General features: G+C 54.1%; 1 protein-coding gene across 1 annotated transcript in view; it reads right to left on the bottom strand.

Moving 5' to 3' along the window:
• Window positions 1-294: 294 nt before the first annotated feature.
• LOC139243902 (calpain-1 catalytic subunit-like) overlaps window positions 295-13,031 on the bottom strand; it is a gene marked incomplete at its 3' end in the record, with an annotated part of 31,300 nt that continues 18,563 nt past the window's right edge. The window contains exons 5-8 of the mRNA XM_070870910.1: window positions 6,069-6,133; window positions 4,656-4,724; window positions 4,378-4,456; window positions 295-414 (exon numbers count right to left, since the gene is read on the bottom strand). Of these exons, the coding sequence (XP_070727011.1) occupies window positions 295-414; window positions 4,378-4,456; window positions 4,656-4,724; window positions 6,069-6,133 (333 nt within the window). The remainder of the gene's footprint in view (window positions 415-4,377; window positions 4,457-4,655; window positions 4,725-6,068; window positions 6,134-13,031) is intronic.

The raw sequence follows: 13,031 nt of genomic DNA, 5'->3' as shown, positions 1-13,031 counted from the left end.
GGGGAGTGCGGGGGAGGGAGGGGGGAGTGCGGGCGGGGAGGGAGAGTGCGGAGGGGGAGGGGGGAGTGCGGGGAGGGGGGAGTGCGGGGGAGGGGGGAGTGCGGGGGGAGGGGGAGGGGGAGTGCGGGGGAGGGGGGAGTGGGGAGTGCGGGGGAGGGGGGAGTGCGGGGGAGGGGGGAGTGCGGGGGAGGGGGAGTGCGGGGGAAGGGGGAGTGCGGGGGAAGGGGGGAGTGCGGGGTGGGGGGAGGGGGGAGAGGGGGAGGGGGAGGGGTACCGGTGCACTCTGGGACTTACTGAACACGGCCTCGAGACGGATGAGACAGGAAACGAAGTTGTCAAAATCGAGCGAGAGATCCTCAGCGTCGCAATAGCGAGCTACGATAATCTGGGTCAGCTGGTTATCCAAGTGGAAACCTGGAGAGAGAGAAACACTGAGTTCCAAACATCACCCTCGACCCCTGACCCCAGCTACCCCACCCACCATAGAAACATAGAAACATAGAAACATAGAAAATAGGTGCAGGAGTAGACCATTCGGCCCTTCGAGCCTGCACCGCCATTCAATGAGTTCATGGCTGAACATGCAACTTCAGTACCCCCTTCCTGCTTTCTCGCCATACCCCTTGATCCCCCGAATAGTAAGGACTTCATCTAACTCCTTTTTGAATATATTTAGTGAATTGGCCTCAACTACTTCCTGTGGTAGAGAATTCCACAGGTTCACCACTCTCTGGGTGAAGAAGTTTCTCCTCATCTCGGTCCTAAATGACTTACCCCTTATCCTTAGACTGTGACCCCTGGTTCTGGACTTCCCCAACATTGGGAACATTCTTCCTGCATCTAACCTGTCTAACCCCGTCAGAATTTTAAACGTTTCGATGAGGTCCCCTCTCATTCTTCTGAACTCCAGTGAATACAAGCCCAGTTGATCCAGTCTTTCTTGATAGGTCAGTCCCGCCATCCCGGGAATCAGTCTGGTGAACCTTCGCTGCACTCCCTCAATAGCAAGAATGTCCTTCCTCAGGTTAGGAGACCAAAACTGTACACAATACTCCAGGTGTGGCCTCACCAATGCCCTGTACAACTGTAGCAACACCTCCCTGCCCCTGTACTCAAATCCCCTCACTATGAAGGCCAACATGCCATTTGCTTTCTTAACCGCCTGCTGCACCTGCATGCCAACCTTCAATGACTGATGTACCATGACACCCAGGTCTCTTTGCACCTCCCCTTTTCCTAATCTGTCACCATTCAGATAATAGTCTGTCTCTCTGTTTTTACCACCAAAGTGGATAACCTCACATTTATCCACATTATACTTCATCTGCCATGCATTTGCCCACTCACCTGACCTATCCAAGTCGCTCTGCAGCCTCATAGCATCCTCCTTGCAGCTCACACTGCCACCCAACTTAGTGTCATCCGCAAATTTGGAGATACTGCATTTAATCCCCTCATCTAAATCATTAATGTACAGTGTAAACAGCTGGGATCCCAGCACAGAACCTTGCGGTACCCCACTAGTCACTGCCTGCCATTCTGAAAAGTCCCCATTTACTCCTACTCTTTGCTTCCTGTCTGACAACCAGTTCTCAATCCACGTCAGCACACTACCCCCAATCCCATGTGCTCTAACTTTGCACATTAATCTCTTGTGTGGGACCTTGTCGAAAGCCTTCTGAAAGTCCAAATACACCACATCAACTGGTTCTCCCTTGTCCACTCTACTGGAAACATCCTCAAAAAATTCCAGAAGATTTGTCAAGCATGATTTCCCTTTCACAAATCCATGCTGACTTGGACCTATCATATTACCTCTTTCCAAATGCACTGCTATGACATCCTTAATAATTGATTCCATCATTTTACCCACTACTGAGGTCAGGCTGACTGGTCTATAATTCCCTGTTTTCTCTCTCCCTCCTTTTTTAAAAAGTGGGGTTACATTGGCTACCCTCCACTCCATAGGAACTGATCCAGAGTCAATGGAATGTTGGAAAATGACTGTCAATGCATCCGCTATTTCCAAGGCCACCTCCTTAAGTACTCTGGGATGCAGTCCATCAGGCCCTGGGGATTTATCGGCCTTCAATCCCATCAATTTCCCCAACACAATTTCCCGACTAATAAGGATTTCCCTCAGTTCCTCCTCCTTACTAGACCCTCTGACCACTTTTATATCCGGAAGGTTGTTTGTGTCCTCCTTAGTGAATACCGAACCAAAGTACTTGTTCAATTGGTCCGCCATTTCTTTGTTCCCCGTTATGACTTCCCCTGCTTCTGACTGCAGGGGACCTACGTTTGTCTTTACTAACCTTTTTCTCTTTACATATCTATAGAAACTTTTGCAATCCGTCTTAATGTTCCCTGCAAGTTTCTTCTCGTACTCTATTTTCCCTGCCCTAATCAAACCCTTTGTCCTCCTCTGCTGAGTTCTAAATTTCTCCCAGTCCCCGGGTTCTCTGCTATTTCTGGCCAATTTGTATGCCACTTCCTTGGCTTTAATACTATCCCTGATTTCCCTTGATAGCCACAATTGAGCCACCTTTCCTTTTTTATTTTTACGCCAGGCAGGAATGTACAATTGTTGTAGTTCATCCATGCGGTCTCTAAATGTCTGCCATTACCCATCCACAGTCAACCCCTTCAGTATCATTCGCCAATCTATCCTAGCCAATTTACGCCTCATACCTTCAAAGTTACCCTTCTTTAAGTTCTGGACCATGGTCTCTGAATTAACTGTTTCATTCTCCATCCTAATGTAGAATTCCACCATATTATGGTCACTCTTCCCCAAGGGGCCTCGCACAACGAGATTGCTAATTAATCCTCTCTCATTACACAACACCCAGTCTAAGATGGCCTCCCACCTAGTTGGTTCCTCGACATATTGGTCTAAAAAATCATCCCTTATGCACTCCAGGAAATCCTCCTCCACCGTATTGCTTCCAGTTTGGTTAACCCAATCTATGTGCATATTAAAGTCACCCATTATAACTGCTGCACCTTTATTGCATGCACCCCTAATTTCATGTTTGATGCCCTCCCCAACATCACTACTACTGTTTGGAGGTCTGTACACAACTCCCACTAACGTTTTTTGTCCTTTGGTATTCTGCAGCTCTACCCATATAGATTCCACATCATCCAAGCTAATGTCCTTCCGAACTATTGCATTAATCTCCTCGTTAACCAGCAATGCTACCCCACCTCCTTTACCTTTTATTCTATCTTTCCTGAATGTTGAATACCCCTGGATGTTGAGTTCCCAGCCCTGATCATCCTGGAGCCACGTCTCCGTAATCCCAATCACATCATATCTGTTAACATCTATTTGTTAACATCTATTTGCACAGTTAATTCATCCACTTTATTGCGGATACTCCTTGCATTAAGACACAAAGACACCATGACCCCTCGACCCCAGACACCCCTGCCCACCGTAACCCCTGACCTCAGAAAGCTCTCCCACCACAACCCCTGACCTCCCGTGATCCCAGCAACCCCTCCCATCACGACCCACGACCCCAACAAACCCTCCCCTCCCCACCACGACCCACGACCCCAGCATCCACTCCCCACGGCGACCCCAGCCCACCGCGACCTCCGAACTCCAGCAATCCCCTCCTCTGTCAAGACTGAGATGGATTCGATTTCTGCTGGGTATCGAGCAACATGCAGCAATAACAGGAACAGAGTTACCATACAGAGCAGCCATGATCTCATTCAATGATGTGACAGGCCCAAGGGGCTGAATGGGCCTCCTCCTGTTCCTGTGTAACAGACTCGAGGGGCTGAATGGCCTCCTCCTGTTCCTGTGTAACAGGCTCGAGGGGCTGAATGGGCCTTCTCCTGTTCCTGTGTAACAGGCTCGAGGGGCTGAATGGGCCTCCTCCTGTTCCTAATGTAACAGGCCCAAGGGGCTGAATGGGCCTCCTCCTGTTCCTGTGTAACAGGCTCGAGGGGCTGAATGGGCTCCTCCTGTTCCTGTGTAACAGGCTCGAGGGGCTGAATGGCCTCCTCCTGTTCCTGTGTAACAGGCTCGAGGGGCTGAATGGGCCTCCTCCTGTTCCTGTGTAACAGGCTCGAGGGGCTGAATGGGCCTCCTGTTCCTGTGTAACAGGCTCGAGGGGCTGAATGGGCTCCTCCTGTTCCTGTGTAACAGGCTCGAGGGGCTGAATGGGCTCCTCCTGTTCCTGTGCAACAGGCTCGAGGGGCTGAATGGCCTCCTCCTGTTCCTGTGTAACAGGCTCGAGGGGCTGAATGGGCCTCCTCCTGTTGCTGTGTTGTTGCAGAGAGAGGGGATGTGGCGATGGGACTGAGGGATCACTGAGCTTGGAGCCAGGGTCCTTTCCGTGGGGTGAGAGGGGTTCTCACCGGATTCCTCCACAGCCACTCGCATCTCGTTGGAGCTCATGGTGCCCGATTCATCCAGATCATTCCTCTTGTAGATTTTCTGTCAAATGAACAAAGGAAATCTGTGTCAACCAATGCCACTCTGCGACCCCGGTGCCCCTCGACCCCCGGGACGCCCCTCGACCCCCGGGACGCCCCTCGACCCCCGGGACGCCCCTTGACCTTTGACGTCCTATGTTGAAGGCTCACATCCCCCACTCCCCCGGCACTAACTGGAGCCTACTGCATACAATCCTTACCAGGAACTTCTGAATCTTGTCCCACAGATTTTTGAACTCCACCAATCCCAGTTTCCCATTCCCATCTTTCTGTTGGTCAGTCAGTTAAAGAAAACATTTCGTGGCAGTGAATAACATCATATGCAATGCAGGAACAGGAGGAGGCCATTCAGCCCCTCGAGCCTGTTACACAGGAACAGGAGGAGGCCCATTCAGCCCCTCGAGCCTGTTACACAGGAACAGGAGGAGGCCCATTCAGCCCCCCGAGCCTGTTACACAGGAACAGGAGGAGGCCCATTCAGCCCCCCGAGCCTGTTACACAGGAACAGGAGGAGGCCCATTCAGCCCCTCGAGCCTGTTACACAGGAACAGGAGGAGGCCCATTCAGCCCCTCGAGCCTGTTACACAGGAACAGGAGGAGGCCCATTCAGCCCCTCGAGCCTGTTACACAGGAACAGGAGGAGGCCCATTCAGCCCCTCGAGCCTGTTACACAGGAACAGGAGGAGGCTCATTCAGCCCCTCGAGCCTGTTACACAGGAACAGGAGGAGGCCCATTCAGCCCCTCGAGCCTGTTACACAGGAACAGGAGGATGTCCATTCAGCCCCTCGAGTCTGTTACACAGGAACAGGAGGAGACCCATTCAGCTCCTCGAGCCTGTTACACAGGAACAGGAGGAGGCCATTCAGCCCCTCGAGCCTGTTACGCAGGAACAGGAGGAGGCCCATTCAGCCCCTCGAGCCTGTTACGCAGGAACAGGAGGAGGCCATTCAGCCCCTCGAGCCTGTTACACAGGAACAGGAGGAGGCCCATTCAGCCCCTCGAGCCTGTTACATAGGAACAGGAGGAGGCCCATTCAGCCCCTCGAGCCTGTTACACAGGAACAGGAGGATGTTCATTCAGCCCCTCGAGCCTGTTACAGAGGAACAGGAGGAGGCCCATTCAGCCCCTCGAGCCTGTTACACAGGAACAGGAGGAGGCCCATTCAGCCCATCGAGCCTGTTACACAGGAACAGGAGGAGGCCATTCAGCCCCTCGAGCCTGTTACACAGGAACAGGAGGAGGCCCATTCAGCCCCTCGAGCCTGTTACACAGGAACAGGAGGAGGCCCATTCAGCCCTTCGAGCCTGTTACACAGGAACAGGAGGAGGCCATTCAGCCCCTCGAGCCTGTTACACAGGAACAGGAGGAGGCCCATTCCGCCCCTCGAGCCTGTTACACAGGAACAGGAGGAGGCCCATTCCGCCCCTCGAGCCTGTTACACAGGAACCGGAAGAGGCCCATTCAGCCCCTCGAGCCTGTTACACAGGAACAGGAGGAGGCCCATTCAGCCCCTCGAGCCTGTTACACAGGAACAGGAGGAGGCCCATTCAGCCCCTTGAGCCTGTTACACAGGAACAGGAGGAGGCCAAGAGACAGGATGATAGTAGGATACATCCACCAGGTTCACCATATTGCGGCAGGTCTCCAGGCCAAATCCATCAGTTTTAATGTCGGTACCTAAATGGGAACAAAGACAGTATGGTGTCAGTATAAGAGTTTACATCGAGCCTCATGTTCAGGCCGGTGACCAAAAGCTTGGTCAAAGAGGGAGGTTTTAAGGAGCGTTTTGAAGGTGGCGGGGAGGTTTAGGGAGGGAGTTCCAGAGCTTGGGACCCAGGCAACAGAAGGCACGGCCACCGATGGTGGAGCGATTATAATCAGGGATGCTCAGGAGGGCAGCATTGGAGGAGCGCAGCGATCTCGGGGGTGGACGAGATTAGAGATAGGGAGACACAGAGTCACCACGTGGTCTGGGCGGGCTCGTGGTGGACGACGTAGGCTGGGTGGGGAGGCTTCAGTTAAGGGCAAGGTGTCATCGCCCCTCAACCCAGCTTCCGTCAGGGCCATGATGTCGATGCCATCATCCACGATCAGCTGCTGGGTGGGAAGGACCTTGTTCACAAGCGAACGGACATGTGGAGGGTGGCTGCCCCATTGCCAACGTCCACAGGGTCAGCACTGGAGGGGCGGGGCGGAGGGCTGGATATCAGCAAGGTTCACCCCCAGTGGGCGTGCTGGGGGGGGAAAAAGAGTAGGACGGGACAGTTGGGTTTGCTGTTGGTTAACAGGTAGCGACAACTGCCTCGTTGGGCCCTCCGTAGGATGCCAAGGGGAGAGTAGGAAGGTTGAAGAGTGTTGAAGAGTAATGAAGAGTTGGGGTATTGATTTGGGAGGGCAGAGTATCTGAGAGAGGAGAGATGGAAGGAGGCATGACAATATGGCAAGAGGCATGATGTTACCAGGAGGGTTGACAAGGGTAGTGTGTACGATGTAGTATATATGGACTTTTGCAAAGCCTTTTATCAGGGCCCACATGGTCGACTGGTCAGGAAGGTTAAAGCCCATGGGATACAGGGCAAAGTGGCAAGTTGGATCCAAAATTGTCTCAGAGGTAGGAAGCAGAGGGGAATGGTTGATGGATGTTTCTGTGACTGGAAGGATGTTTCCAGTGGGGTTCCGCTGGGCTCAGTACTGGGTCCCTTGCTTTTTGTGGTATATATCAATGATTTAGACTTGAATGTTGACGGTATGATTAAGAAACATAGAAACATAGAAAATAGGTGCAGGAGTAGGCCATTCGAGCCTGCACCGCCATTCAATAAGATCATGGCTGATCATTCCCTCAGTACCCCGTTCCTGCTTTCTCTCCATACCCCTTGATCCCTTTAGCCATAAGGGCCATATCTAACTCCCTCTTGAATATATCCAATGAACTGGCATCAACAACTCTCTGCGGCAGGGAATTCCACAGGTTAACAACTCTCTGAGTGAAGAAGTTTCTCCTCATCTCGGTCCTAAATGGCTTACCCCTTATCCTTAGACTGTGTCCCCTGGTTCTGGACTTCTCCAACATCGGGAACATTCTTCCTGCATCTAACCTGTCCAATCCCGTCATAATTTTATATGTTTCTATGCGATCCCCTCTCATCCTTCTAAACTCCAGTGAATACAGGCCTAGTCGATCCAGTCTCTCCTCATATGTCAGTCCTGCCATCCCGGGAATCAGTCTGGTGAACCTTCACTGCACTCCCTCAATAGCAAGAATGTCCTTCCTCAGATTAGGAGACCAAAACTGAACACAATATTCCAGGTGTGGTCTCACCAAGGCCCTGTACAACTGCAGTAAGACCTCCCTGCCCCTGTACTCAAATCCCCTAGCTATGAAGGCCAACATACCATTTGCCTTCTTCACCACCTGCTGTACCTGCATGGCAACTTTCAATGACTGATGTACCATGACACCCAGGTCTCGTTGCACCTTCCCTTTTCCTAATCTGCCGCCATTCAGATAATATTCTGCCTTCGTGTTTTTGCTCCCAAAATGGATAACCTCACATTTATCCACATTATACTGCATCTGCCATGCATTTGCCCACTCACCTAACCTGTCCAAGTCACCCTGCAGCCTCTTAGCGTCCTCCTCACAGCTCACACCACCACCCAGTTTAGTGTCATCTGCAAACTTGGAGATATTACACTCAATTCCTTCATCCAAATCATTAATGTATATTGTAAATAGCTGGGGTCCCAGCACTGAGCCCTGCGGCACCCCACTAGTCACTGCCTGCCATTCTGAAAAGGACCCGTTTATCCCGACTCTCTGCTTCCTGTCTGCCAACCAGTTATCCAGGTCAGTATATTACCCCCAATACCATGTGCTTTAATTTTGCACACCAATCTCTTGTGTGGGACCTTGTCAAAATAAGTTTCTGATGACACTAAAACCGGCCGTGTGGTTGATAATGAAGAAGAAAGCTGTGGACTGCAGGAAGATATCAATGTACTGGTCAGGTGGGCAGAACAGTGGCAAATGGAATTCAATCCGGAAATGTGTGAGGTAATGCATCTGGGGAGGGCCAACAAGGCAAGGGAATACACATTAAATGGTAGGACACTGAGAAGTGTAGAGGAACAGAGGGACCTGGGAGTGCAGGTCCACAGATCCCTGAAGGTAGCAGGCCAGGTAGATAAGGTGGTTAAGACGACATACGGAATACTTGCCTTTATTAGTCGAGGCAGAGAATACAAGAGCAGGGGGAATTATGCTTGAACTGTATAAAACACTGGTTAGGCCACAGCTGGAGTACTGCGTGCAGTTCTGGTCACCACATGACAGGAAGGATGTGATTGCACTGGAGAGGGTACAGAGGAGATTTACCAGGATGTTGCTGGGACTGGAAAATTTTAGCGATGAGGACAGATTGAATAGGCTGGGTCTGTTCTCACTGGAACAGAGGAGGCTGAGGGGAGACCTGATTGAGGTGTATAAAATGATGAGGGGCCTGGATAGAGTGGATAGGAAGGACCTGTTTCCCTTGGCAGAGGGGTCAACAACCAGGGGGCATAGATTTAAAGTAATTGGGGGGAGCTTTCGAGGGGATTTGAGGGAAAATGTCTTCACCCAGAGGGAGGTGGGGGTCTGGAACTCACGGCCTGAAAGGGTGGTAGAGGCAGAAACCCTCACCACATTTAAACAGTATCTGGATGTGCCCCTGAAGTGCTGTAACCTGCAGGGCTACGGACCCAGAGCTGGGAAGTGGGATTAGGCTGGGTAGCTCTTGGTCGGCCGGCACGGACACGATGGGCCGAATGGCCTCCTCCCGTGCGGTGAGTCTCTGTGGTTCTGTGACAGGAGAGAATGGTCAGGGAGGAATCAAGAGGAAAGGAAAGAGGGGGGGGGAAAGTATTGAACGGCACGGGTCCGGAGTGTCAGCCAAAGTGTGCGCGAATGGACAGGGGAAAGCTCGGGTTAGATCGGCCTGGTTAAATGTCGTAGTTAATGCCCCAGCAGGGAGACCAGGGTCAGGGGTCAGAGGTCCCACGGAAGGACTAAGTCGACGTGAACAGGATGGGCAGCTCGGAGCATCGCCGTAAGCACTGCAGCCAGTAACCAGCTCAGCTGAAAAAACCAGTCAGACGGGTTCAGCGGAGACACAGCCGGAGTTAGACGGAACAATAAACTCGAGCAGAAGCCAGGTTTTAAAGCACGTCTTAAAGGAGGAGGTTTAGGGAGGGAGTTCCAGAGCTTGGGGCTCAGGCAGCTGAAGGCACGGCCACCGATGGTGAAGCGATGGAAATCGGGGGATGGTCAGGAGGGCAGGATTAGAGGAGCGCAGAGATCTCAACAACAACAACTTATATTTATATAGTGCCTTTAACGGAGTGAACCATTTCAAGGCGCTTCACAGGAGCGTTATAAGATTTTTGTCATGTATGTACTTTTGGGATCACTAGCCACTAGATGGCGTCACTGTTGGAGGCCATTGGGCTGCACGCCCAAGTATAAAAGGCCAGCCATTTTGTATATTAGTCACTTTGGGCCTTAATAAAGCAGAGCCAAGGTTATACCTCTTGGAGTTAAACAGTACTCAGTCTAACAGTTATTGCATACACAACAAGGCAACAGAAGGTACAGCCACCAATGGTGGAGCGATTATAGTCAGCGATGCTCAGGAGGGCAGAATTAGAGGGGTGCAGACATCTCGGGGGGTTGTGGGACTGGAGGAGATTACAGAGATAGGGAGGGGGCGAGGGCCATGGAGGGATTGGAAAATAAGGATGAGAATTTTGAAATAGAGGCATTGCTTAACCGGGAGCCAATGTAAGTCAGTGAGCACAGGGGGTGATGGGTGAGTGGGACTGGGTGTGAGTTAGGACACGGGTCAGTGAGCACAGGGGGTGATGGGTGAGTGGGACTCGGTGCGAGTTAGGACACGGGGCAGTGAGCACAGGGAGTGATGGGTGAGTGGGACTGGGTGCGAGTTAGGACACGGGGTCAGTGAGCACAGGGGGTGATGGGTGAGTGGGACTGGGTGCGAGTTAGGACATGGGGCAGTGAACACAGGGGGTGATGGGTGAGTGGGACTCGGTGCGAGTTAGGACACGGGGCAGTGAGCACAGGGGGTGATGGGTGAGTGGGACTGGGTACTAGTTAGGACAAGGGGCAGTGAGCACAGGGGGTGATGGATGAGCGGGACTGGGTGAGAGTTAGGACACGGGGCACATGGGGTGATGGGTGAGCGGGACTCGATGAGAGTTAGGACACGGGGCACAGGGGGTGATGGGTGAGTGGGACTGGGTGCGAGTTAGGACACGGGGCACAGGGGGTGATGGGTGAGTGGGACTCGGTGTGAGTTAGGACACGGGGCAGTGAGCACAGGGGGTGATGGGTGAGCGGGACTCGGTGCGAGTTAGGACACGGGGCAGTAAGCACAGGGGGTGATGGATGACCGGGACTGGGTGAGAGTTAGGACACGGGGCACAGGGGGTGATGGGTGAGCGGGACTCGATGCGAGTTAGGACACGGGGCACAGGGGGTGATGGGCGAGTGGGACTGGGTGCGAGTTAGGACACGGGGCACAGGGGGTGATGGGTGAGTGGGACTCGGTGTGAGTTAGGACACAGGGCAGTGAGCACAGGGGGTGATGGGTGAGCGGAACTTGGTGCGAGTTAAGACACGGGGCAGTGAGCACAGGGGGTGATGGGTGAGCGGGACTCGGTGCGAGTTAGGACACGGGGCAGCGAGCACAGGGGGTGATGGGTGAGCGGGACTCGGTGCGAGTTAAGACACGGGGCAGTGAGCACAGGGGGTGATGGGTGAGCGGGACTCGGTGTGAGTTAGGACACGGGGCACAGGGGGTGTTGGGTGAGAGGGACTCGGTGCGAGTTAGGACACGGGGCACAGGGGGTGATGGGTGAGCGGGACTCGGTGCGAGTTAGGACACGGGGCACAGGGGGTGATGGGTGAGCGGGACTCGGTGTGAGTTAGGACACGGGGCACAGGGGGTGATGGGTGAGCGGGACTCGGTGCGAGTTAGGACACGGGGCACAGGGGGTGATGGGTGAGTGGGACTGGGTGCGAGTTAGGACACGGGGCACAGGGGGTGATGGGTGAGAGGGACTCGGTGCGAGTTAGGACACGGGGCACAGGGGGTGATGGGTGAGCGGGACTCGGTGCGAGTTAGGACACGGGGCACAGGGGGTGATGGGTGAGTGGGACTCGGTGTGAGTTAGGACACGGGGCAGTGAGCACAGGGGGTGATGGGTGAGCGGGACTCGGTGCGAGTTAGGACACGGGGCAGTAAGCTCAGGGGGTGATGGATGAGCGGGACTGAGTGAGAGTTAGGACACGGGGCACAGGGGGTGATGGGTGAGCGGGACTCGATGCGAGTTAGGACACGGGGCACAGGGGGTGATGGGTGAGTGGGACTGGGTGCGAGTTAGGACACGGGGCACAGGGGGTGATGGGTGAGTGGGACTTGGTGCGAGTTAAGACACGGGGCAGTGAGCACAGGGGGTGATGGGTGAGTGGGACTCGGTGTGAGTTAGGACACGGGGCAGTGAGCACAGAGGGTGATGGGTGAGCGGAACTTGGTGTGAGTTAAGACACGGGGCAGTGAGCACAGGGGGTGATGGGTGAGCGGGACTCGGTGAGAGTTAGGACACGGGGCAGCGAGCACAGGGGGTGATGGGTGAGCGGGACTCGGTGCGAGTTAAGACACGGGGCAGTGAGCACAAGGGGTGATGGGTGAGCGGGACTCGGTGCGAGTTAGGACACGGGGCAGTGAGCACAGGGGGTGAAAGGTGAGCGGGACTCGGTGCGAGTTAGGACACGGGACAGTAAGCACAGGGGGTGATGGGTGAGCGGGACTCGGTGTGAGTTAGGACACGGGGCACAGGGGGTGATGGGTGAGCGGGACTCGGTGTGAGTTAGGACACGGGGCACAGGGGGTGATGGGTGAGAGGGACTCGGTGCGAGTTAGGACACGGGGCACAGGGGGTGATGGGTGAGCGGGACTGGGTGTGAGTTAGGACACGGGGCACAGGGGGTGATGGGTGAGCGGGACTCGGTGTGAGTTAGGACACGGGGCACAGGGGGTGATGGGTGAGAGGGACTCGGTGTGAGTTAGGACACGGGACAGTAAGCACAGGGGGTGATGGGTGAGTGGGACTCGGTGCGAGTTAGGACACGGGGCAGTGAGCACAGGGGGTGATGGGTGAGCGGGACTCGGTGTGAGTTAGGACACGGGGCAGTGAGCACAGGGGGTGATGGGTGAGCGGGACTCGGTGCGAGGTAGGACACGGGGCAGTGAGCACAGGGGGTGATGGGTGAGTGGGACTGGGTGCGAGTTAGGACACGGGGCAGCTGAGTTTTGGATCACCTCTAGTTTACGCAGGGTAGAACGTGGGAGGCCGGCCAGGAGCGAGTTGCAATAGTCAAATCTGGAAGTAACAAAGGCAGGATGAGGGTTCCGATAGCGGATGAGCAGAGGCGGGCGGAGATGAGCAGGAACCTGGTAGAGATTTGGGAGGTGTTGCTGAAGAAGCCTTGGTGAGTTGTTGCAGTGCACACTGC

Source organism: Pristiophorus japonicus, unplaced genomic scaffold (assembly GCF_044704955.1).
Source record: "Pristiophorus japonicus isolate sPriJap1 unplaced genomic scaffold, sPriJap1.hap1 HAP1_SCAFFOLD_1919, whole genome shotgun sequence".
NCBI classification, from domain to species: domain Eukaryota; kingdom Metazoa; phylum Chordata; class Chondrichthyes; family Pristiophoridae; genus Pristiophorus; species Pristiophorus japonicus.
The sequence above is the reverse complement of the archived record's forward strand: the minus strand, read 5'-3'. Positions and strand labels throughout refer to the sequence as shown.